Source organism: Dermacentor albipictus, chromosome 1 (assembly GCF_038994185.2).
Source record: "Dermacentor albipictus isolate Rhodes 1998 colony chromosome 1, USDA_Dalb.pri_finalv2, whole genome shotgun sequence".
Lineage (NCBI taxonomy): Eukaryota > Metazoa > Arthropoda > Arachnida > Ixodida > Ixodidae > Dermacentor > Dermacentor albipictus.
In genome coordinates, this window is record NC_091821.1 from 284596870 (window position 1) to 284623334 (window position 26465).

Genomic DNA, 26465 nt, shown 5'->3' on the forward strand with positions numbered 1-26465 from the left:
CAACCACTGTGGGGGCAGATGGCGTAACTGCCGACTCACTGCTTGTGGGTCGGACAGCCGCCGGAGGCCGTTGTGACGCTGCCCCCTGACGCGCGACTTCGGCAAAGCTTTTCTTGGGCAGGTATGCTACCCGCGTGCGCACCTCTTTGAACGATATGTTCTTGTTTACTTTGATCGTTACAATATCTTTTTCCTTCTTTCAGGAGGGGCACGACCGCGAGTATGCGGCGTGATCCGTGTCACAGTTTACACAGTGGAGAGCATTCTCGCAAGCTTCAGAGCTGTGTTCTTGGGCACTGCATTTCGCACACGTTTGGCGGCCTCGGCAGCTCTGCGAGCTGTGGCCGAAGCGCTGGCATTTGAAACAATGGAGTGGATTCGGCACGTACGGCCTAACACGGAGCTTAATGTACCCGGCCTCGATTGACTCGGGCAAGACATTTGAACCAAAGGTAATTGTTAGGTCCTTCGTCTGAATCTCTTTGCCATCTCGCCTCATCCTAATTCTTTTGAGATTGATCACATTTTGCCCACTGAAGCCCTCCAGGAGTTCCGCTTCAGTCAGCTCAAGCAAATCATCATCCGACACAACACCACGGGTGGTGTTCATTGTACGGTGGGGGCTTGCTGTTATGTGGGTCTCCCCAAATGACACTAGTTTCGGTAGTTTATCATATTGTTTCAGATCGCCGAGCTCCAAGAGGAGGTCACCGCTTGCCATCCTCGACACCTTGTAACCTGAAACAAAAACATCAGTCAAGGACTTTGAAACAAGGAATGGCGAAATGGTTCGCACTGCTTTGTTTGACTTTTCAGAGTGAATAACATGGATGCGGGGAAAACTTTGGATTGGTGTCCGAAAAACTTGAAGACATCTTCGGTGCGCGCTCGTTTCTGAGGGCGATCAGGATGGTGGGGGAAAGAAGTTTCCATGAAAATATATAAACATTCGGCAACAGCACCGACCGCCCACCACGGAGCCCAACGAGGGGACGCAGCAGAGCTTGCACACAAGTCTGCACGACGCCAGTCGTACGCCGCGACTATAACCAAATATGATGTACCCAAGGTTTGACAGCCACACAGGGTTAACCCTTGCCGCCAAGGAGAAGGAAGTAAGTAGAAGAGAGAAGGAGACAGGAAAGGTGGAAAGTAAGGGAAAGACGAAGGTTCTAGGAAGAGAGAGACAGGAAAAGGCGACTGCCGATTTCCTCCAGGTGGGTCAGTCTGGAGGTGCCGTCTATGTGAAGCCGAGGCCGAAGAGGTGTGTTGCCTCCGCTGGGGGGGCCTTAAAGGTCCAAACACCCGGCATCGGCTCAACCCCCGGGATCCCCTTTTCCCCAGACACGGCTAAGCGGCGCACGGCTACACGCGGGAGGGTCCAACCCTTATGTGCTCGGGTACGTGGTGTCGCAACACACCAAACGCCTGCTTACACAGACGCCCCTGTGGGGATACTGCAGTCTGATGCTTGCATTTTAATAAAGAATGTTTTGGATACAACCGTACGTCTCCTCACGGGATTAAACTTAGTGATGCAAACAAAGCCTAGCTTCAGAAGGATCGACATCTGAGCTGTACTGTCTTTTCTACGTTCTCGTTTGTCTTGAGTGCACTAAACTTTTCCTTAAAGCCTAGCTTTTGCTGAAAACAGAATGCAGATTAATCACATAGTGAACATAAGTGTTGGTGTTTGCAACAGCACGAGTTTCAAGAAAGTTTTGTTGTTTTCCCTATAATAAGACAATAATAATTATCCTATTGACTACACTCCGTTCTCTTTAATTTGGTGGAATTAAAATGAAACATGGCATAGTTCCAGTAGCGTAGCAGGCAAAAGGGGTGGGGTGCCTCAGTATACGGAAAGGGCGTATGCATGCGCATTAGCCCACGTACCCCATTTTTCTTAATCCGGCCCTGTGCCAAGGTATACCGAAATTGGCAATATGGGGGAAGACCTAGCGCGAACCCAATTATGAGGAGTTACTTGACGCTAAAAGAAACAGGTAGCTTCAAGAAGACACGGCATAGAAAGGGGACTAGCAGTGAAAAGGCTGAAGGAGACATTGTGACTTTCATGACTGCAAACCCTCATTCCAGCGTGCGTGATGTGAGCGGTGAGGTCGGCATTTCAGTCTTCATTGTCAAGAGGTCTTAAGCCTGCTTCACATGATGCGACTGCAACGACGAAAATCGGTGCTGTCGCACGCGTCGCAATGCGATTTTTAGAGGGCTCATTTCACATGATTGCGATTTTAACAATGCGACTGGTGCGACGCCCAGGGTTGCTTAGTGCCAGGTTTCGTGGCACACGCTGCATAATTCTTTTATTGTAGTGAATAAAACGTTTACACTATAATATTATTGACTTCTCTTGATTATAAGCAAATAATATGTACGTTTACTCATTTAAAAACGTTAGTTAAGATTTGTCTTGGGGTGCGCGACGGCGGTTTCTGTAGTTCAGTGCGACATCGCGCACGTAAACAGCTGTTCGCAGGTGGTTTAGCGATGTGTGTTGTCTTATCTACCTTCTATGACCGTTTCGTTCTGCCTGTGCTACAACAATCTGCAAGATGACCTATCGACAAGTTCATATAGCTACCCTCACCATATATGCAGTATTCGGAATTCGGCTGCCACGAAGTTGTCGTGTCAGCCAAACAAGATCCTCGCGCTACCCGTGCTCGGCGTCAGCGTCTAGAGAAATGATGCGTGTATATTGCCTGTCATTGCGCAAATGTGGTGCCTGCTCCTAGCCATATTCTTACGCCAAACGCAACAAGAAGCACCACCCGAACGCCCGCGTGTGCCCCTGAACGAAGCCTCAAACGATCTGTGTGATTACGACGTGGAATGAAAATTGTGTTGTGAAATTCAACCTTAGCGCTAGCCTGGTTCGTCCATCGCCGTGCTTGCGCTGCGAATATATATATGGGAGCCCCCGCTCAATATTTCTAAAGGCGCAAAAGCCGACGCATCAAATGTTTCGAGCAGTTACCGTCACTTTTGTAGAAACCTGTACGTTGTAACATAGCATTCTAAAAGACACGCTTCTCGTCCACTTTGTTGTCCCGTGTCTCGCGCTGGTAGTATACTCGGAACTTCTAAGAAGACCATATCAATACGCGCTATTCATAATGCAGGATCGTAGGCCCACGGCAGGCGCACTTGCCGTAGAATTTTTCAGCTTTCTGCTCAGCCTCGCACGCCTCTCACGGTTAGCCTGTTTTGTGGAAATAAATATTATTATTATATTATTAATGTTATTAGATATTATAGTTTCTTCACTGTAATTTATAGCAATCATCCAGATTTCTCAAGCTAGTCATGCATTTAACCTGTATTAGATCAACATTGTTACGACATGCTTATGGGAGTCATTTCAAACTCGATTGCTCAGCCAGAGAAAGTACAATTGCAAGCCTCAATGTTTATTCCAATTTGGTATTCCTAAACATTATATTGGCAGAACTTTATGCCTGCTTGCATTTCCTGCAATTCAATGTTCAGAGCTGGAAAAACTGATTCCTTTTCTTGCTGTCAAATGGCTGCTTCAATGTCGATAGCAAGCTATAATTATTCATTTCGAAAGTGTTAAGCAATGACTATATGTCTAAGCTTATCAATGCGTTTTTGTTCCATGAACACAATTAAGTTTTCTCTCTCCCTCTCATTGACAGCCATGGAATGAAACCGTTCACTTTCATAAGTATCAGGATGCAAACATTCTGAAATTTGTCCTGAACATTTGTCTGCATCCTATAGTGTGCATGTTTGTATTAAGTTCTGGGGTTACAATCGCAGTGATCTACACATATTGTTATATTGCAACAAACAAATTTATTTCACTTTGTTTTCAAATCTACAATGTGGCCATGCAGTTACGACTGCATTAATAAGCAAAAAAAGAAAACTGCAGATTCAGTGTACGTGTTGGAATCTATGCGAAGGGAAGTTTTTGTCAAGTGGTCAATTAAATGCTGTTGAAGTAACTGCGATATATACAATTTGTCTTATTTTCAACAATCCAACTTGTCATCTTTTGCAAGGTTTGCTTATGCACCGCATAGGTCACAACCTTAATGCATGTCATGTAATCTTTATGCATTACACTGTTCACAAACCATACCGAAACGCAAACGGCAGTTAATGTAGATGCACGCTGCGAGACATCAACACAGTGACGTTTGTTGAGCAAGGAATGGTGCGAGGTGTATGCAGATGAATGAATGACGTGCTTATGTACTTATTTATTTATATACCTCACAGGCTGCAAGGTTGGAGTATTATGCAAGGGGGAATAAAAAAGTTGTTACAAAAGGAAGAAGGGCACAACATTAAGAAAAAGAACCAGCAAAAAAAGCAGTACCACTACATTGCACCAACTAGCCCAACGTGTTTTACCGGCACAACATTATACAATACTTAACAAACAATAACAGAAAAAGTTACTGCCCATGCACCCTGTACAGACGGTAAACCTGCGAAGCTGAAATGTGCAGTCCCAGTTTTTATCAATGGGTTAATTCCAATGGCTTATTCAAGTCTTTCTATATTATTGGTTATGTCTGTGTTTCTTAATGAGGTTATGCACATGTTTGGCTTGAATTTATCACATTGTTTATTTGGAATGCCGCACATTGCACTTTGCAAGATCACCATCTTCGAAAGTGCAATAAGCAGCGGTTCATTGTGTTAATCCAGGTGGTCCGTCGAAGTCTTTCTGAATTATGTTACGCATTTGTGTTTTGTAATGCGTTAATCATAATGTTTATGACTCAGTTATGCACTGTAGTTACCAAGTGACACACCGGGGCTGCACATTTCATTTAATTAAATACAGGGACACATTTTTGAACCTATAGGGAAGTCTGAGAGAGACTTCTGCACGCGCGCTCTGCTGCTAGAGAGAAATGACGTCACTATCGGTGTAGCCAATGGCCCGCCACACCTTTGCTGCAAGATAATTATGACATCATGATCTTGTCTTAACCCCGTCCCACTCTGTGTCCCTTCCTTGGAATAATGCGTAGATAAATGTTTATGTGTTAAATGCATAAGCATTTCTATGTCTACCCAACAAGAAATGTCTCCGTCCCTCATGTAAGACGAACAATGGCTCACAACCCCCGAAACAATGGCTCATACCCCTACGCTAGGGTCCTTGTGATCGGACTATGAGTGTTTCGCCTAGGCATATACAGCTTCACTCTAAAAAGAATGAACACCTTTCTGCTAGATACCAAGATAATCTCATGAGGTGTACTAACAAATGAAAGTTTATTGACCATGCCGAGTAAATGCTGGTCGACAAGCAATAAATCGAATTTACACAAAAAGCAGTAGCAAGATCTGATGCGTGTCCATACAGATCCCAACAGGAAACGCATCCATCTCTGAAAGTGTAACAGCGGCCATGCTGACACAAGATTCTCCCAGTGTATTTGCATCTACAGCATCCATATTTCTCTAGGCAGCCGATCTCCACAGAATGCTAGCTTCTTCCTCTACAATGCACTCTCCACATCTGAGCGTGCATCGTAGAGGAAGAAGCTAGCATTCTGTGCAGATCGGCTGCCTAGAGAAGTTACGGAAGCTGTAGATCTAAAAATGCTGGGTTAATCTTGTCATCACGGCCCCCGCTAGAAATGGATGCATTTCCCGTCAGGAAATGCACATGAATTTTTGCTTCTCCTTTTTGTGTATGTTCAGTCTATTGCTTGTCAGCGAGCATTTACTCGGTGTGTACATTAAACTTTTGATTGTTAGATCATCACGGTTTTCTTGTTTGTCCTATGTGTTCTTTGGTGCCATTTGCAGCCAGGCTATTCGTTTTTTTTTTTAGACTGCAGCAAGTCACTTTAATAGCCCTCATGATACCTTATAAAATCTTTTATTTGGCCAATGTAGCAAGAATTTACAGTGTGAAGCAGTAAGAACAGGGTATGCTAACTTCTAATTAAAAGGTTTATTGTGAAAATGCAGTGATCTATAAAGGTTACCACAAAGTAGTACAGCAATAAAACCTGATAAAGACTAGTGCTTGATGAAACCAAACATAAAAGCAGGAAAGGGGGAAAATACATATAGATATACAAGTCCAGGGAAAAAAAACAGTGATCACCAAGTGTGCAAGTGGCTACCTTCCAGGAAACTCATTTTTTCCCCAATGGCATGGAACTGGAAGAATGTGCTTGCATTGCATAAGCAAACTGTCAGTCTGTCTATTGGAATAACAACAGTGTTTCTTGAAAGGTGCTGGCATGCAGGATTGGCAATTGTAATTATTTTTTCATGCACTTGGAATTTTTCTCTATTTTCTTTCTGTAGCATATTTATTTATGTTTGGCTGCATCAAGCACCAATTTTTATCTATCCTTCAATGATGTCTTTCTTTTTCTGGGAAAAACTCGGGGAAGGCAGGAGATGGAAATTCAAGACGATGAGCAACATGATAAGGTGAAAGTAGGAGCCAACGTTTCCACACGTGGACTTTGAAGAAGACAAGTCCACTTGTCGAAACGTTGGCTCCTGCTTTCATCTTGTTCTCGTTTTGCTCATCGCCCTTTTACAACTCGCCACATTTTTACAAATGAACCTCAGTTGAAAGTTAGTCCTCATCCATATCTAGTGTCATCCTGTTGATACTGCCCCATGCTATGCACTCTTGCAACATTTGTGGGTGTATGTGTGCACACGTGTGGATTTGGATGCGAGATCGGGCCCTTGGGCAGAGGTATCATTCTTCTCCTGTGCAGCCTTATGAATTCATTAACTATACTGCAACAGAAATGCGATGGACAGGAACGAAGTGAACACACAGAGCGCTTCGTTCTTGTGTGTTGTCTATCTGTTGCACTTTAGTTAATAATGAATACACACAAACTCATCTAGTTTTCAGTTATTATGTCAGGCTTATAAGCCGGCTTGTGTCCTGGAATAACTGCATGGCTATGTATCCTGTAATTTAATTTCTGGCCATGTGCTGGCAAGTCGCGTGTTAATCTCTTGATTTTCCTGACAATCTTGTGTGATGTGCAGGCCCAGACAGTTTCTGGTGAATCCATGCAGGGTGTTGTGCAGGGTGTAATCTGCATTACAAGTGCTGCTTTGATTGCTTTCCGTTCAGCTTTTCTAGGTGTAGGATGACCTAAAATGGTACTCACTTGTATGGGGTTTAGTTTTATGTAGTGTCATACTACTGTTACACTGCTATTGCCAGATCAGTGTACTATATGTGCCTTATGTTTGCTTGTATCTTCATGACTAGCAACCTCTTCTGTATGTTTGGCAGTTGCATATAGTCTCCTGGCCTAATTGTTTGCCCCCATATTCCATGGTATGGGCCTGTTGTGTTTCAAGTTCAGGTACTCCCGAGGTTGTGTTTCTGAAGGGAGGGGTAGTCGTCTTTGCATCTCATATGCTAGCTGTCATAGTATCTTGCTATGAGGTTCTGAGCTCTTGAGACAAAGAATTTGTGCTGCAGGCTGCAACTCTACTCTGTCTAGGTGTTTGTTCGTTAGCTCTTTCTCATAGAGGTCTTCAAGCATGGTACAGTTGGAAAGACCTGTTATTACTACCCGATGCCTGTATTCGATGAGTTGTCTTTTTTGTGTGCTGTTGGTAATTCATACCGTACCATACCTTGGACACAAGCACAGCATCTGCGATTTTCTATAGTATCCGCTCGCCCACCCCCGTTATTTCGAGATTATTCTTTTCACCAGGTGTGGAAGTTGCGTCCAGGCATTGCATAATTGTTTCACCCACATGCTGGCTCTGCCGTCATGGGCTTACACTAGCTGAGGATTTGTGGATGTTGACTTGCGGGCATATTTGTCCAGCTATGTGGATCACAATGTGCAATCTGGGGTAGTTCTTGATTCTAGTCTTTCTTTTTTTCTGACGTGGATATGAGCTGACTTATCAGAAAGCGAGAGGCCAGACTAGCCAAGAAAGTCTGCAGTGTTGTCGAGGGCTTGTTGCATCATTTTTGATTTCTGTATAAGATAGCTTTCCCACAGACTGTAATACACCATAGGCTGTAGTGTTTCTTGTAGTATGCCCGTGTTGTTGGTGTGTGTGGGCTAAACGTACCTCCAACTCTCACCTGGAATTTTCTGTCTTTCAGAAAGTTAGTTTAAGTGTTCTACCAGAAATGTTTTTGCACATCGTTCCTCTTATTAGAGCAGCATGAGGTAGTGCTGTTAACCCTTTAATGACGAGACATGTAAATACCGAGAAAACATGTTTATTGTTCTATCTAAATATGCAAAACACGTCAAGAGTAAGCATAATAACCAAAAAGAAAAAAATATTTTGCAGAAATTTTTCAGCAATAGAGGGAAAACCCCAGGCAGGAAACTGGAAGTGGGCTTCACCCCATTGAAGCCACCTAGCTTTATTTTCAATTTGTATAGACAGCTCTTATCATATGTGAACCAGAGGTGCCCATTTCATTTGCTTTACATCAGATGTGCGACACCAATGCAGCTGCATACGTTGCATTGGCCTGTCTCCTCTGAACTTGTTTGCACAAGACAGTGAGTCGCGTGCCAAACTTCTTCTTCCTCGTCCAGTGTTCCTGCTCTAAACCAACAAATGACGCTTGCTGCTTGTCATTCAGGGTTGGCCGAAGACATTTAGCTAGAAACTTCGTACTCGATACTTAAACTCGACAAGAAAAAAATTCTTTTTTGGTGTGTTGCCTGTAGGCAACACTCGTCAATAAAGGGTTAAAAGCCTCTTCACTCTGTTCATTTTTTCATAAGCGGTATTACACAATGTCCTGCAATAAAGTTTCTGCTGCTTATGGCCCACTCATATCTGCCAGAAGGGACAACTCTTGAAAAAGGTTTTCTTTGTGCTATGTGTGCGACGTAGTATGAGCATTCATGCCTTGACATTTATACATCTGTAGAACCAGCTTCTTGACAGAGTACTTGCTATACCTGATCATGCTTACTTGTGCAGTGCTGTTGAACAATACATATTGATGCAATGAATATTTACACACTTGAATTATCACGAAAGATGGTTGTTTTACAATTCTGCGCTTTGCTTTCTATTGGTGTTAGATTTTGCATAAGCATGCCCCCCGTGCAATAGCATTTTGAAGTGTAAGGGTTCAATAAAAGGTGATGAACTAAATCTAAGTGCAAGAGCTTTTTTTCGCACCTATGACTCCCATCGAAATGCGACTTCCATGGCTGGCAAATCAATCCCTCGCCTTGTGTTAGCAGCAGAATGCTATAGCCACAGTGGCAGGTGAACAAATTGAAGAACAATATTTCTGTCTATAATTTTTTTTCTTGCCTGTATGTAAGTAAAGTTTGGAATAAGTTTGTCATTGCAAAAAAGCCCAGTTTGTGTTCTTTTATTGAATAAACCACATATTGTGTATAGTTGAAATGCAGAAATTTGTTCTAAAATCCTCAGGTGATATATGTTCTTGCAAGTAGCATGGTATTTCATTACTTACAAAGATAGTAATCGCAGCGGATATCGTTATATGGGTTTACACACTAATATATGTGATCACAAACTTATTAGAAACTTACTAGAAACATGTAAGGCATGAATGTTTCTGCACACTTGATCAGCTGTGAACGTGCAAGAACTGCTTGTACTGCTTGTACTGGCTGACTTCACTGCACAGTTTGGATTTACTTTTCTTCAGCGTGTCGTTTTATACTGTTTTATCCACACAAGAACAGGGCGTTTGCCTGCTTTTCGCATTGTTGCACGAGTTCTACATAATTGTGCAGGAGGGTACGTTGTCACTGTATTTACTTAATCTACTAGCTGTGCAGTTAGTTACCTTGCAGAGCAAGTGTTCATACAGATGCAGTAAGGATACAAAGTCCGCAACATAGTCAATGTTTATTGGTTTCTGTGCAAGAAAAAAAAAATTCTCCAGAGAAGAGGTGCAACCAAACGTGCATGTAATATTTTATTCAAGCCACGGATTTAATGCTATCGTACCAAATTCATTACGATAGCCTACACTTTTGCTCTGTCAGATTTAATAAGAGGCAAGGTAAGCTTTCAAGATGCATCGGGAAATTCGTGCTTGAAAGCCGACAAGAAAATGCAACTGAATGGTACCGCGTTCAGCGCAACGTTGAAACTTCGGGTACTTTGCTGTCTTGTCATTTGCCCTTGACGAGGTTGAAATAATTCAAGCTGCTCCGTAAGCGCGATTTTTGCATGCTACTCAAAACATTGTAGCGACCTCGTCGTCTGCTGGGGATCGAACACCTCCTAGCACTGACAACTCGCGAAGGCGTACGAAGCAAACGTGAAAATGCACTTCATTTGCTGTGCAGAGTGTCAACAAACGCATAGAAATCGGAGAATGCAATCTGCGGTACAAGTTTTTTATTCTCCCTTCGCGTACGTACCGAATTCGACGATCCACGTCTCTGCGTATTGCACTTGTCGATCGAGACGCCATTTTCCAAAACAAACCAGCGAAATAACTCCTTTGGCAGCTCTCCGCGCAATTTCGACGGAAAATCGCAGCGATCGGTGCGACGGTGCGACTGTGCGACCAACCGGTTGGTCGCAGCCGAAAATCGGGGGGTCGGCACTGCGACTGCGATTTTCATCGCAAACGACGGAAATCGCACTTCCGGTGCGACGAAAATCGCATCATGTGAAACAGGCTTTAGGAAGGCTGAAATGCATCCGTATCACCGTCAACTGCATCCAAAGCTGCCAGAAGGAGACTTTCAGTAACGGCTTGATTTCTCAAATTGGATTCTCGTGAACAGTGACGAAATACCGGATTTTGTTGAGAAAGTGCTCTGGACAGATGAGGCAACCTTCTCCAAAAATTCTCAAGTCGACATCCATAATGCGCATTACTGGAGCAATACGAACCCGTATTCAGTGGCGCAGACCAGATACAATAGTCATTCAGTGTGTGATGCGGTATCTTTGACGGAAGGATAATTTGCCCCATATTTTACGACCCCAGCGGTACGTGAACGACATCAGCGAAGGCCCAGTCGAAGATTTTCGCTCTGATCTGCCTCTTGCGTTTTTAAAGCGAACTTGGCACCAGCGCGACGCTGCACCAGCTCACAGCAGCAGCCTTGCCCGAACCTGGCTTGACGAAGCCTTCAAACACCAGTGGGTCGGTGACACCAAGGTCACCGGACTTGACACCTGTTGACTTCTTCTTGTGGGGACTTGTGAAAGACCGAATGTACGGCAAACCTACAACTAAACCAGCATCAAATGCAGAGATTCCTGAGGCCTGCAGCGACATACCGTCTTGCGTCATCAAAAAAACTTCATCGGACGTGCTGAAAAGGTGTGAATACTGCATTATGACAGAGGGCAACTTGTTTGAACACATTTTTCAGACAGATTTCACAGCGAATAAATCTCTACAGCCGTTATCCATCAAAAGAGCCATCTGTGTGAAACTTTTGTACGACGTGGAAAAGGCACGTAATATAAAATTACAAATTCTCTGCCGACAAGGAATGGACAGGAAGATAAAAAGCAACCTTCCGTGTCCAGTTTATAATTCTTCCTTTTGTGACAACCAGCGTAATTCACACGACGTTATCAAGCTTGCTATAATTCGTGTTTTGCTTGTTGGGGTCTCGCTCCCAAATTTGAACTCATGAGCTGGTCATTTTTCCTCCGCGTGCATTTTACCAGCGTGAGAGTGAAATTATCGCCGCAGAAACGGGAGCCGCGCTGTATTTCAACTGCTGCCCGAACCCACTGGCGTTTATCTCAGAACCAAGCACAACGCGAAGCTCTGTCGTGGGCAGCACGAAAGGCGCGATGCGAGCGATGTTTTTTACAAAGCAAGGTTGAGAGCCCTGTAAACGTGGCGCATTCGGGCGCACACACTCTTGAGCAAAATTACACCCTTTTGCCTCACAATGATAATCGTCATCAGTCTCGTCCGCATTTCCTTTCTTTAACGCGGCGAGCCAGGTACACTCGCCGACAAAATATTGCGGGGTGCACGAGCGCGTGCCAAAGCGACCCTCCTGCCCTTCTAGCGGTGAACCCCTGGTGTCGAGACCGACACCTGTGCGCATGCGCGTCCCTCCGAGACTGCAAGCGTGCATGTTTCTGTGCTTCCTTCTTGCGCGCCGGCGATATTCGAATACGAGGCACCCTTTTGTGATATGCGCCGTGGCGGCTTCGAAGGGCAGAACTTCGTTTATACAACCGAAATCAATTGTTCATTTTCGTCTTGCCTGTCTCCTTCTATAGATTGTGTTTTCTGCCACGCTCTTTTGCAGGAGAACGCCCCGTTCGTAAAAAGAAAGAAACAACGAAGATTGGCCATGAAAAGGTGCAGCGCAGAAAATAAAAACGAGTTGTTGCATTCGCCACCAGGCCGGCCCTATGCGTCAGCGCTCGTGACTCGACAAATAGCGGCCGCAGTATATAGCGCGCACAAGCTCTAAACACGCTTCACACGCGCGTCGAAGCCGCCACAGCGCATATCACAAGAAGGCCACCTCGCTAGCCACCCTAACCTCGCGGCTAGATTCGGATATTGCCGGCGCACAAGGAGGAATTAAGCGCGGAAACATGCACGCTTGCAGTCTCGGAGGGACGCGCATGCGCGCAGGTGTCGATCTCGGCACCAGGGGTTCACCGCTAGAAGGGGAGGAGGGTCGCTCCGCCACGCGCTTGCGCACCCCGTAATATCTTGTGGGCGAGTGTACTTCCCCGTAACGAAAAGCATGCGCGTTATCAGCATGACATAGCATTCCCGACAGGAAAGTAGCGGGCCCGGTGTTTTAAGATCGGACCCAATTAAGATCACGTACTCGTGACGCCTCCGGCAGAAAGGTTGTTCCACACCCGCCGCCAAGGTTTGTGGGTAGTGGCGCTGGCTAGCACTCCCAGGATTAGTTATAAAAGTAAGACATAAATATCCCAGAAATGGATGGGAAGACAGGGCTGCTGTAACTCAATTTGGGAAGAGCATCGAACGCGTAATGTGGAGACATAATGCTAAGTAAAGCAGTTGCTGCCCTGACAAAGTCCTCTTTTCTCGGCTTCAAGCGACATTCCTTGCCCGACAACTGCTATCCATCCTTACAGAGAAAGATTTTTATGCAGTGTACTGAAAAGAACCCAGTCAGAAAACAAGAGGAAATAGGAGGTCGCGTGAAGAGCCCCGAGTCACTCCTTCCACGCGGCTGATGATCTCTTCAGTATCTGTCGTGTCGCTTGTGTGCGTGTCTGCGTGACGTGTTCATGGTGGTGGGAATCTGTGTAAAACTTGAGCGCTCATTATATTTTCCTTTCCTCCTAGACCCTGGTCTCTTAGCGTTAACGCATGACGACCGTTCGATCTTTCATACCTACCTGTGGAGTGACTGGACTCAAACGTCAACGAGCTTTGTGGCTGCTTGATGGAAAGTCCAGCACACGCATTCCACTCCAAAATGTGATCCTAGATATAAAAAAATTGACTTCTTGTCTCACAATTTCAGCCACCCAATTGAGGCTCTCCGAATATTCACACCAGGCGCTGTAACTGATAAACGCCTAAGAACCTAACTGGCGTGCACTTGTGAAAGCCGTGTACACCAGGACCAAGGACTCACCTGGACCTTGGCCGTCATACTTGAACTGCTTGAGCTCCATAGTAGCGCTGTCCTTGAGAAAAACTTGGGTGGCCTGGGCCTCATGCGCCTTGGTTGCCAACGGGCCTAGGCTCTGCTCTCGAGGCAGTTCAAAGCCGCTTGGTATGCTCACGTGGCCGAAGTTCGCCTGCATAAAAATGCCCGTGGACTCGAAAAGTGCCCCAGCATGCGTATGTCCTACAAATATTATAGCCGTTTCTTTGCACATTACTGCAATATTCGCCCCATACCCATAATACAACAGCCTGATTTGGCGGGCGCAACAACACGTATGTGATTATACATGATAACAGTGTTGACCGAGGAATGAAAGCTATCAGATAGGTAAAGTGAAGAGGTGCATCGATCTCCGCGGCCTTCCTGACGAAAAAAAAACCTTCTCAAATGTCTCTTTCTTTTTTTCCTTCTAGATATTGTCAGTAACCTTGCCTTGTGGAATAATCACTTGCATTTGCATTCTTTGCAATGCACAGCAACATGGCTGCCATACTCATTTAGTACGTTATAGGCATGCTGCCTGGCTCCGCCCTCAAATCATTAATGTGTGTTTGACCTGTTTGATAGCGTTCTTGGCTGTCTTTTTGTTTTTCGTTCCCGAACATTGTTGCGCTGTACCTACGTGATTTATCTATGGTACGTACTATTATGAGCAATATGAAAGGGAGCACAGGAACGCGTAGAAAACACCCTCAGACCCAGCTATAGGTGATACGCAGCGGCCGCCGTTGAAAACAAAGTGGAAAGGGGCACGCTGTTCTAACAACTGCTCGCACTCCCGCCGTGCGTCTGCAAAGTGCGGAACTTCGCATCGCCAGCAGACAGTGATAACACTGTTAGATATTGCATCACTGGTAACTTTTTGCGCCGAATCGTTACAAACGGTAGCACTGTTCCTTACATCGCTATTGATATATGGTAAATCTTGTAAATCGAGAAAAAAATGGGCTGTAAGGGTGAGTTCAACGTAGTATACTGGCACTTGCCGAATATTAAAAAGGTATTGAAGCAAATGAAATAAGGCAATAGCGTCATCCCAGCTTATGCTCATCCTTTGTTTCGTTCGTTGGTGGCCTAATAACGCGCCATTCCACCGCCAACTTGAACGACGGCCTCCATTCTTTGGGGCACAGACGCGTAGAGAGCCTCGATGTATGCGGTATCACACTGAAGGCGCTTCCACTCATGTTCTATTGCTTCCCATAGTTGCTCGGAGTTCGAAAACTCTAGAGACTTCTTCGAAGGGTTCACTTTCATACGGCCCCAAACGTGCCATATAGTGTTCACGTCGGCACCTTTCGCGCACCACCGACGTTGCATTATCCCTCGCTCTTCCAAAAGGCGCGCCACGTCCTTCGATGTGTGAACGGGAGACAATTATCCTGCTGTAGAAAATAACACCCACCCGAGTGGTGCCCGTTCAACACATAGGGGATCATCTGGTGCTCAAGCAGAGTGCAATACACAGCACTGGTGAACCTCCCATCAGTTCTCACCAGTGGGCCTAGGCCTTCGTGGGAAATCGCCAACTCTTGGATATTCTACGGACTAAAGCGTGTGCTTTCGGTCCACCATACTCTCTTTCGTTGGTCCCAGCTGTTCGAGAACGTGGACTCATCAGAGAAAACCCCATACTTCCACTCGCTCTCGCTCCAGCTTCGGTGTTCAGTAGCGAACCACAGGCGAGCTGCTTTGCTGGCTGCGGTGACCAGAGGTTTCCGTGCGGCGATGCGACTTTGCAGTCCTGCTTCTTTAAGCCTTCGTCGTACCGTGCTGTGTCGTTCAAGTTATCCAGGCGAAGAGCCCCTCGAATGTCCTTTGCACTTTCAAATGGTTTGTCGCTGACGGCAGCTACGATGCAAAAGTCTTGGTCGTTTATTGTTGATCCGGGTCGTCTGCGGTGCGGCGCATCGTTTATACGTCCTTCGTCTCGGTAAGCCATCCGGTTGACCATTTTCAATGGGCGGCCTATCATGAGAAGAATATTGCGCTGCGTATACTCTCTTTTAGACATTTCTATCATATCTTGAATGGAGGAAGACGAAGTGATTCTCGTAGAGACCACTATCCCTTCGCGCTGCAGTATTTTCGGCTTTTTCCCGTGTTTTACTGGGAGACGCCGTTCCCATTGCCACGGCAATGGAAGTGGAGTCGGCAGAATGCCGACGCGACGTGACTGCTTCGTCAGGTACCGGCCCGAGGAAGAGAAATTGCCCACCGAGTCAAGCTGACAGCGAGGACACTGCGCTGTACTCCTACTCAAGTGATGACGCCTCAGATGACGAAGGCTTCGAAAGAGTGGTACACCGGAAGGCCAAGAGAAGAAACATCAGCGGACGGTCTTCGTCAAGTAAGTCTACCGTCATTCCACAGCGCAGGCCATCGGCGCACACAATTCTTTTTGTGCCGGACGCACCTGCCGACAACCTCAACCGCCTTAATCGACAAGCGATTTCCGTTTCTCTGGAGGCTCTTGTCCCAGGAGAAATCAAAGATATCAGAATTAATACTCGAAAGAACGTCCTGGCTGTTGACGTCCACAACCGAAGCGCAATCAATGCTTTGATGGTAGTAAAGCTCCTGGGCAACATCCATGTCCACTACCTCATTCCGCAAGACAACGAAACAACGGCCGGTGTTGTTTATGACATTGACACCTCCATTAACGACAGCGACCTGCCAATTTTAATCAAACCTGCGACAGATGGTGTTGCCTTACTACAAGCTCGGCGCCTTGGCAAGTCGACCTGTGTAAGGCTCGTGTTTAAGGGTGACTGCCTACCATCACATGTAAAGGTCGGCCACTTTCGTCATGTGGTACGACCTTTCGTACCAAAACCACTTCAGTGCAGAAGGTGTCAAAAAATTGGACATGTGAGTGCTGTCTGCCGAAATACAACGATATGCCCACGATGTTCCGAACACCACGACACCGACACTTGCCGTGCAACAGAGCTCAAGTGCCCAAATCGTCAAGGATCGCACGCTGCGTCCTCAAAAGACTGTCCACGCCTAAAGAAAGAGCAGAAAATCTTGAGAAAAATGGCCAGAGACGGATCGTCACACAGAGATGCTTCTGAAGCGATAAGGCGACATCGCTCCCGGAAACGAAAGTCCATGAAACCCTCTTCCGATTCAAGGGAAATGTATCGTCCGGCAACGCCACCTCCTGTTCCATCTGTCACGAGTAAGAGCACGATTGTCAACGAAAGAAGTGGCCATGCTTCATCAAGTGATGCGTGCCCGGCACTGCCGAGAACATGCCACGCGCCTGAGCCACAGCAAATGACTCGCCATTTACAGTCAAATGTCACTACAGTTGACCAAATGCAAGACAAAGACTCACAAGTGATTGCCATGCTCAAATCGCTCACGAATGTCATGCGTCTGCTACTGACGAACATGGACACTCCAGCTGCTCGTAGCGCACTGCAAGTATTGGACGCGCTGACTCCAGTACTTGAAAGCATCGCATAGCACCATGGCCCGCCCCTCGCTGCCCTTCCACAAGGAAGTCAAGAAAGCATCTTTACTGCAGTGGAATGCCCGTGGTCTCAAATCAAGAATTTCAGATTTTAGACATTTTGTCTTCGAAAACCGTTTTCCCATCCTCGTAATTTGTGAACCAAACGTGCAGAATGTTATACGTATTTCTGGCTATGAGGCATTCATGTCCTCTACCTGTGGTGATGTAAGGAAGGTAATTGTATATATTAGATGTGATCTGACTTACGTGTTGCACCCAGTTCCGCCTCACGACGACAACCAGTACGTTTGTTTAATCGTGAAATCGAATAAGCTTACGTTCACACTCGTCGCTGTGTACATTGCTCCTTCAAGTGGCTTCGACTTTAAACGACTGCATGACGTGCAATCAGCGACACCCGGCCCTACGATTCTCACAGGAAATTTTAATGCTCACCATCGGCTTTGGGGGAGCCTGAAGATGGACTCCAGGGGAAGGCGAATAGCATCCTTTGCCACACAGCACGACCTTTACTGCCTCAACGATGGTAGTCCGACATATTTACGCGGGCCTACCTACAGCAGCTGCCTAGACTTGACCCTGGTTTCTCAGCTTCTTGAAAGAAACGTGCAATGGTTTACAGACATCGAAACACATGGAAGCGACCATATTCCGACGTACCTGAAGATCAAGGGACTATCGAAATGCTCCTCCATGACTCTCCGGCGAATTGACTGGTCGGCGTTTCGGTCGCACATGGAGGGAGTATGTCAGCAAGGGAACCCTTCAAGTCCGGAACACGAAATTTCAAAAGCCATGCAAGAGGCTACGCGTAGTTTCCAGCCTTTCCCGAAATATGCAGAATTTGAAGCAGAACTGCAGCGACTACGAGCAATTCGCCGGCGGGCTGAACGAAGATACAGGAGAACTAAATCCATCCATGATCTCCGAGAGGCAAGGCGGATGCAAAAGAAAATTCAACGTCGCATCGATGCACTACAATCTCAAAGATGGAAACGTTTCTGTGAGTCCTTGGATCCACGTCAGCGATTATCTCAGATATGGAGAACCGTGCGTGGGCTTTGCGTATCACCACAACAGCGTGTCCCTTTCAAAGCCCTAGCTTTGCACCAAGGTCGCAGCGAAATTGACATTGCTGAAGAATTTTGCTCAAGACTTTCCAGCTTGCAGTTCCAACGCGCAATTACACCATGTGCTACTCCTGTGCCACGGGATTCCCACATGGATGTAATTTTTTCGCTGGAGGAGCTTGAAGCGGCACTGGCGACTTGCAGGCGCTCTTCGTCACCTGGCCCGGACGGGGTTACCTATGCGGCGCTCGCCAATCTTGGGCAGAAAGCACGACTCATGCTACTAAACCATTACAACGAGTCTTGGCGCAACGGTTTGGTTCCACGTGACTGGAAATGCAGCCGCTTGGTTCCACTTCTCAAACCTGGCAAATCACCGTTACATTTGTAATCGTACCGCCCCATCGCTCTGGCCAGCTGCATAGGGAAAATAATGGAACGAATGATTTTGACTCGCCTGGAATGGTACCTGGAAAGTTATAACGTGTACCCAGATGCTATGGCTGGCTTCCGGCGTGGGCACTCATCCATAGATAATGTCATCGATTTGGTTACGTTTTTTCAGCATCAAAAACGCCGGAAACGACTCACTGCTGCATTATTCCTAGACATCAAAGGCGCCTATGATAATATAGCACATTATGCCATTATAAATGCTCTTACTGAAGCCGGAATCGGTGGCCGCACTTTTCAGTGGATGTGCAGTTATTTGACCGACAGGCATTTCTTCGTGATGACCGAGGATGGCGCCACGACTCAACACCAAACGTGCCGTGGAGTACCGCAAGGTGGAGTGTTGAGCCCGACGCTATTCAACCTAGTGCTCGTTGGCCTAGTCCGATCCTTGCCCAACACAGTTCAGGTATCAATATATGCCGATGATATCTGCATTTGGGCGTCTGCCGTAACACGGCTGCAGGTACGAGCACGGCTACAAAAGGCAGCTACGATAACATCTCTGTACTTGCGAAAACAGAACTTAGAGCTGTCTTCAGAGCAATGCTGCCTTGTCACATTCACCCAGAAGGAAATGAATCGTTACAGTGTAAAGGTCAATGGGCAAGCAGTAGCAAATGCACGAAAACACCGCTTTTTAGGGGTAATTATTGACCGAGACCTATCATGGAGCACGCATGTTTCATACCTGAAGAAGAGATTATTGACAATAATACATATCAAATTTCTCGGCGGAAAGTCATGGGGCACTTCGGTGCGGTCAATGCTGCAGCTGTATAACGCCTTGTTCCTCGGCTTCGCAAGATACAGCCTCCCTGTGATTGGGAACACCTGCAAAACAAACCTGCGTGTACTCCAGGGACTACAAGCTCAGGCCCTAAGGACGTGTCACGGTCTTCCGAGGTGTGCGTCTACAGCGGCAACGATTGTCATAGCTCGAGATCACCCAATATCAACGTACTTGGCAACCGACGCTGTCAGGGCGCATATTCGGCACGTTGCCCGATTACCTTCTCACCATCTTGCCGCTCTACCCACAGAAAGGCCACACACAACTTTCAGTCGTTTAATTGATGCCAATCGTACCTCATTGCCATCGAACTACATGCCTGCAGCAAGACCATCCTTACCTTTATGGTGCCTGCACAGACCTGACATACGCCTCACCATCCCAGGAATCATGAAGAAAGCCAACATGCCATCGTTTGCCCTTAAGCAGGCCACGTTAGAACATTTACATGAGGTGCACAGTGGCCGCGTACACGTTTACATCGACGGTTCAGTCACATCTGCAAGCGCAGCTGCCGCTGTGCTGATACCAAGAAGATCCGTCAAGATACAGCTAAAGACGTCACATGTATCATCAACGACAGCTGCTGAACTCGTAGCCCTGCGTGCGGCTCTTCATTTTATTAGGGAGGAACCATCCCAGGCATGGTCAATCTTCTGTGATTCCAAGGCAGCCCTACAGAGTGTACTCTCAGTTCTGCGCCATGGATCACATGAGCAGCTCGCCGCAGAGATCAGAGAAGTCCACCATCGACTAGTTGACGAAGGACACGATACAATATATCTGTGGTTGCCTAGTCACTGTGGCGTACATGGCAATGATCGAGCAGACGCAGCTGCCCGATCTGCCCATGACGGCGTCAACTGCGTTGCCATTCCTCTTTCGAGATCCGACGGAGCGAAAAAACTTGCCGCACTTGCGCGTGACCTGACATTAGCCCAGTGGAATTCATCCGATTTCACAAGTGCACGCCTCCATACTCTGGACCCTAATTTACAGCTCCATATTCCGCCCGAGCTTTCACGACGTGACTGCACCCTTCTTATCCGTTTATGGCTTGGAGTAGCATTTTCAAATGCCTACTCTTTCCTTATCGGAATGGCCAACAGCCCACTGTGTGACTTCTGCGGGTGCAACGAAACGATCGAGCATCTTCTTTGTCAGTGCTCTCGTTTTAACCCACAAAGAACTGTCCTCTCAGCCACCTTAGACAAACTGGACAAGCGCCCAATGACAGAACACAAGATCCTTGGAACCTGGCCTACGCGAACATCAGCGCGATCCGCTATGAAGGCGCTGCTGCGATACTTGAAAGACACGGGACTTTCTGACAAATTGTGACAGTACACTGTGTGGCGCAGGACTGTACGGTGACACTGCATAAGACTAGGAATGCCTTTGCGGGTTGCGTGACAGTGCCCACAGAAATAGTTCGTGTGTACGTGCGTGTGTGTGCGTAGGTTTTTTTTCCTTTTTTTTATTCTTCTTTCTTTCTCACCTATTGCATCCCCTTTCCCCTCCCCTAATACAGGGTAGCCAACCGGAGATAATCTCTGGTTAACCTTCCTGTCTTTCCTTTGCCTTTCTCTCTCTCTCTCTCTCTATCATATCTTCCCGCTGTTTATGAGGCACTCGAGGCATCTTGAGGCTACAAAGTCACAGTTGACTGCTCTGCGTGGGCCGCTGTAGCGTGACTGTAGAGTGACTGTAGAATGGCTGTAGAGTGAAGTTTTCTGAATGAACTTGGTGCAACAAAGTCGCACGAAAGACAGTTTATCAATTCATTATTTATTGAATTATTCATTATTTTATCAATTATTCTATTCGTCTGCCGTCATTGGTTCGAGCGCCGCCGCTGTTCGAGGTGCCACTGACAACCGGGTGCGTCGATTCAAATAAAGAATCGGTTTTAAATACAGGGCAAGCTTCGCCTAAGAGTACTATCAAGCGGTAGCGCGAAAAAAAAGGAATGAATGAAAGAAAAAAAACGGTGTAAGTCACTGCGACGATTACCGTCTTATCGGCTGTCAGATGATACCATATTATCGGCGAAATGACGTAAGCTGCTGCTTTGTAGAAATGCCAGCATGGTGGGAGTGCCAACAGTTAGTGGAAGAGCGCCCTTCTTTCACCCTTTGTTTTTCACAGCGCTATCCACGTGTCGGTCCGAGTCTGTTTCGAGGCTGTTTGCCACGCGTTCCTGTGTTCCCTTTCATATTGCTCATCATAGTACATCCTGCCCTCCGCTTAGACCTTTCACAAAATGTATGTGTTACAACATCTACCGAAAGATGAGCAAGCCCGGCGAGGCCATTGCCGGCTGCTCGTCGCTCGGACGGCGAGGCCCAGCGCAAAGCTCGCGAACCGGAAGTCGCGTGGCGAGGGCTGCGCTTGCGCACAGAAGACAGCAGTGTCCGAGTCGCGCCGACAGCGTGCGCGCAGGATTCGCATTAAAGGCCCGTTCACACTACTACAAAAATTCGGCGAGCGAAGCGAATTCGCTCGCCAGAAATAAGAGAGCGTGTTCTCATCTGTTGACGCGTGCATCGGCGGATCCGCAGCCGCTTCAAGCCTTTCCGCGACGACAGCGAGATTTCGCGGCAGTTTCTTTTTTGGTTTCGCGACTTCGCGTACGAGACGAGGGTTCACGTGTGTGCCTCTCGTTCGCGGGCTTTTGTTGCGTCTGCTTGTATTGCGCCGTTTCCACGGAGAAAGCCGGTCGCTCAGACATGCTGGCTGCCATGTCGAGATTAGACGGGTTGTGACGTCAAAAGGCAACTTCCGGCGGCGGCGAAAGCAGAAAAAATGGGTCCTGGACCGATTACCTTCCCCGCGCCGCTTTCCGCCCTCCTCGGCGTCAAAAGCGGCCGAATCCGCTTCGCTCGCCGGATATTTCGTGTAGTGTGAACGGGCCTTTAGTGCGGCGTAGACTAGGCATGAACTAAAAAGAAATGATAAATGAATTGATCTTTTCATTGAAGAACCGTCCAGTGTTATTAAACGGAATTCTTCTTAAAATTAATTTTTACTTTAATTTTGCTCGTCAAGTTACTCATTGACATGCTATTTTCAAGTGCCGAAAATCAAAGGGGCGTTCTACAAGTGTGCGAAAAAATAATTCTGATGGACGCTTGGTAGCCGCTCGACTTGTTCGGCTCGCCACCCAGAGAGATGAGCTTTTTGCAGTGTGTACACGCGAGTCCTGGCTGAAGCGGCGCCAGCCCACTCTCCACCAGGCAAATGCTTGACACGTAGTCACCAACAAATATCGGTTCGGTTAAACCTCTCGGGTGCTCCGTAGAAACGCTTACGCACTGTTGTGGCCACTTGAGGCACACTGTCTTTGGACAAAGACCGGCTTTGAGAACGGTGCGTCCTTCTGACACGTGAGCAGATCTCTCTGAGCTGGCGTCAAAAGAATCTCTTCCAGTTCCGTCTGACTTGTGGTAACTAAACAAAGAGTTTCGCTTAAACTAACTGTGCAATACTGATTGCGCGACCAATCAAAGTCACTGGTCGAGTTTTATTTATCTGACCGGGCTGTTTAATTAAGTCTCACTGTAATCAAGATTATTACGATAATACGTGCCACTTCGTAAAGCTTATTGGCTCTCTCAAAACTGCCGTGAATGGGCTATCAACTTTAAGCGAAGCTTTTTGTAGCGTCTTTGTTTCCCCAATTCGAATGTCGGCTATCGACTTGCTACGAGCACAATTCCATACTGCACATTGACGCCGAGTGGCAGGGGTCGCTCAATAAGAATTACGTTGGTTGGTTTGGAAAGCGGCTCCCTCAACCCAGAAGCGGACACAAAAGGAAACACCCCTTCCAATTTCCCTCAGCCGTTCGTAGTAGGTGAGAGCACGCGCGCATCTGATGCGCATCTGAGTCTCTGCTGAGGCGCCCTGTGGCTCGAACACGCTTGCTCTGTAAGTGAGCGACGCGCTCGCCATGGAAGCACTCGGCACGTGACAAAATGTGCCATTCTGCCTTGTTTGCCCGTACAATGTTCACCCAAGGTGTGTGCCATCTGCATTACATCATCCAAATCGCGCCTCCTGGAGGTGTTGACTCTTCAAATACGGTATCTTACGAAGGTGTACTGACACTGGCAGAGGTCGTTTGGTCATCACTACGGCAAGTATGATGTGCGAGTTGCCATTCCACAGCGTAGTTGAGAACGACAAGTGTAAAATTGCTCTCAATTACACCTTTATGATAGCAAAACGGAAAAGGCGTCATGGCAGAAAAAACGGAATAGAATTTTCTTCCGGTATATTTTGGACATAACGTTGGCGTCAGAGCAGATGCATCTCTTGGAGGGACAGTAGTTTCGGTAGTGCGACAGTCAACTATTGTCTTGCCGTCATAATAGACGTGATTATTTCCCCGCGGAAGCAATGTCTGCCGCAATTAAGTCTGACTTGTTGCTCTGCCAATTCGAGTAGTCCTTTCCTAATAACAGAAATCTGTCAGTAATAGACAACATATTCAGGACAGATACTATAGTTTCCCATTAGGAGACATTGTCGGCCGTCTCTTTAGTGCGCCGTCCTGCGCAGTACTTAGGCACAATAGAAGCAACAGTCCCCAGTAAAAATTGCCCTGATCTCGCAGAAGCGTCCAGCAAAAGTCCCCACATGTCTCTCTCGAAACTCGCGCGAATAGAAGCACTCTCTGGCCGTGACGACCTGCGGGACGAGGTGCACCCCGACCCCCTCTCGGCCAGGGATAAAGGTTAGCTTGTTTAACTTGAACGCTGTCCCATGTGGACGGGTAGTTTCGGCTGTCAATGCCATTTAGGAGCACGTCCATATATGATGATAATTTCTCTTCACCTCTAAAACGGGCCAGCGACAAAGAGTCCGTGATGAAGCTAATCACGTATTGTATGCATCCATTGCCGCTAGTCTGGCATTTTGACCATCTATACTCTACCTTTCTTTATTCATTAAAACCTCTATCTCTAACTGTACGGCAACCTATGACTGTAACGACTCCAGCTCTATCAATATATACCCTGCTTTTCAATAAACAGCTTTCTATCTGTTCCTTGCTTTTTTTCCACCGATGCTCTGAACGTCTCTAGGACTGCTCAACAATTAATTCTGCCACCCGCTTTGAATCCCAGGGCTTCTGGAAGGTTAACGCTCCCTACGGGTACTGTAGGGTGAACATTTTGACATTACATTACGATGAGCTGAGTCGTCTCCGGATTTTTGCTGCAACATACACATGCGCCTCATTCTTTTGCGGATATTTGCTCTGCTATGTTTTTTTTTTGTCCTGAGTCAGTCAAATCGGTGTTCAAATAGCAAGGCACAGCCAGCAGTGGTATCGTACAGATTTTCCGTCCCGATTTCTTTCTTGCCATATTTGTAAATATTGTCACGTGGTAGTGACGTTAAAGAACACAGTAGCAGTACTGTGAAAGACAAAACTAGCTTTTATTGGGCGAACCTGTGCCCACAAAACAGGCTACACTTAAAGCGCAACGATAGCGGCGAACACAGTCGGCGATCGTCGAAAATCTGATCTGCGGGTCAAGCGCGTCGGCTTTTATACAGCAATGTTCCAGATTAAACGTTGGGACCCGCATGCCTTCTAAAATGTTCTACACCATTCGTGTCAAGCGATGAAATCAGACAACACAACGTTCGGCGACAACAGACAGCGGATAGAAGCATCGATAACTTTCCAGAAACTTCGGATACATGCAGGCGCGTCCCGCGCTGTGCGATAACATTTGTTCGGCGGCAAAACTTGTCGCCCGATAACGACAAGTACACGTGTCAATACCCCCCTCTTAAAAAGCATCGACCCGATGCTGCAAACAAACGAAAGTAATAAGTAAGCACTCATAGCAAAGAAAAAAGCAAAATAAGGAAAGTTCGTTAGCGTCCGTAAAATGGTTTAAGACGCACCACGTGGACCACTTCAGGTCGTGAGCGACGTCGCTGTGAATGCGAAATGCCGTCTGGCACGACCTCATAGTCCAGTGCGCCAATACGTCGGATGACCTTGTAGGGTCCGAAATAGCGTCGCAATAGTTTCTCACTCAGTCCTCGTCGGCGTATCGGGGTCCATACCCAAACACGGTCGCCGGGCTGGTACTCGACGAAGCGTCGTCGGAGGTTGTAGTGTCGGCTGTCGGTCCTCTGCTGGTTCTTGATTCGAAGGCGGGCGAGCTGTCGGGCTTCTTCGGCGCGCTGGAGATAGGTAGCGACGTCAAGATTCTCTTCGTCCGTTACGTGCGGCAGCATGGCGTCGAGCGTCGTCGTCGGGTTCCTGCTGTAAACCAACTTGAACGGCGTGATCTGTGTTGTTTCTTGCACCGCCGTGTTGTAAGCGAATGTTACGTACGGCAGGATGGCATCCAAGGTCTTGTGTTCGACGTCGACGTACATTGCCAGCATGTCGGCGAGGGTCTTATTCAGCCGCTCCGTAAGACCATTCGTCTCTGTGTGGTAGGCAGTTGTCCTCCTGTGCCTTGTCTGACTGTATTGCAGAATGGCCTGGGTGAGCTCCGCTGTAAAGGCCGTTCCCCTGTCGGCGATGAGGACTTCTGGGGCACCATGTCGCAGCAGGACGTTTTCGACAAAGAATTTCGCTACTTCGGCGGCGCTACCTTTCGGTAGTGCTTTAGTTTCAGCGAAGCGGGTGAGGTAGTCCGTTGCCACGACGATCCACTTATTTCCGGTTGTTGACGTCGGAAAGGGTCCCAACAAGCCCATCCCGATCTGCTGGAATGGTCGGCAAGGAGGCTCGGTTGGCTGGAGTAATCCGGCTGGTCTTGTCGGTGGTGTCTTCCGTCGTTGACAGTCTCGGCATGTTCTGACATAACGGGCGACATCGGCGGTCAGGCGCGGCCAATAATACCTTTCCTGTATCCTCGACAGCGTCCGAGAGAATCCAAGGTGCCCTGCGGTTGGATCATCGTGTAGGGCGTGCAATACTTCTGGACGCAGTCCTGACGGGACAACAAGAAGGTAGTTGGCGCGCACTGGTGAGAAGTTCTTCTTTA

General features: G+C 47.2%; 1 protein-coding gene across 1 annotated transcript in view; it reads right to left on the reverse strand.

Moving 5' to 3' along the window:
• Positions 1-26465, reverse strand: part of LOC139054426 (protein Skeletor, isoforms B/C-like) — a 358514-nt gene that overhangs the window by 95208 nt on the left and 236841 nt on the right. Inside the window, exon 5 of the mRNA XM_070531375.1 lies at positions 13602-13767. Coding sequence (XP_070387476.1) covers positions 13602-13767 — 166 coding nt within the window. The remainder of the gene's footprint in view (positions 1-13601; positions 13768-26465) is intronic.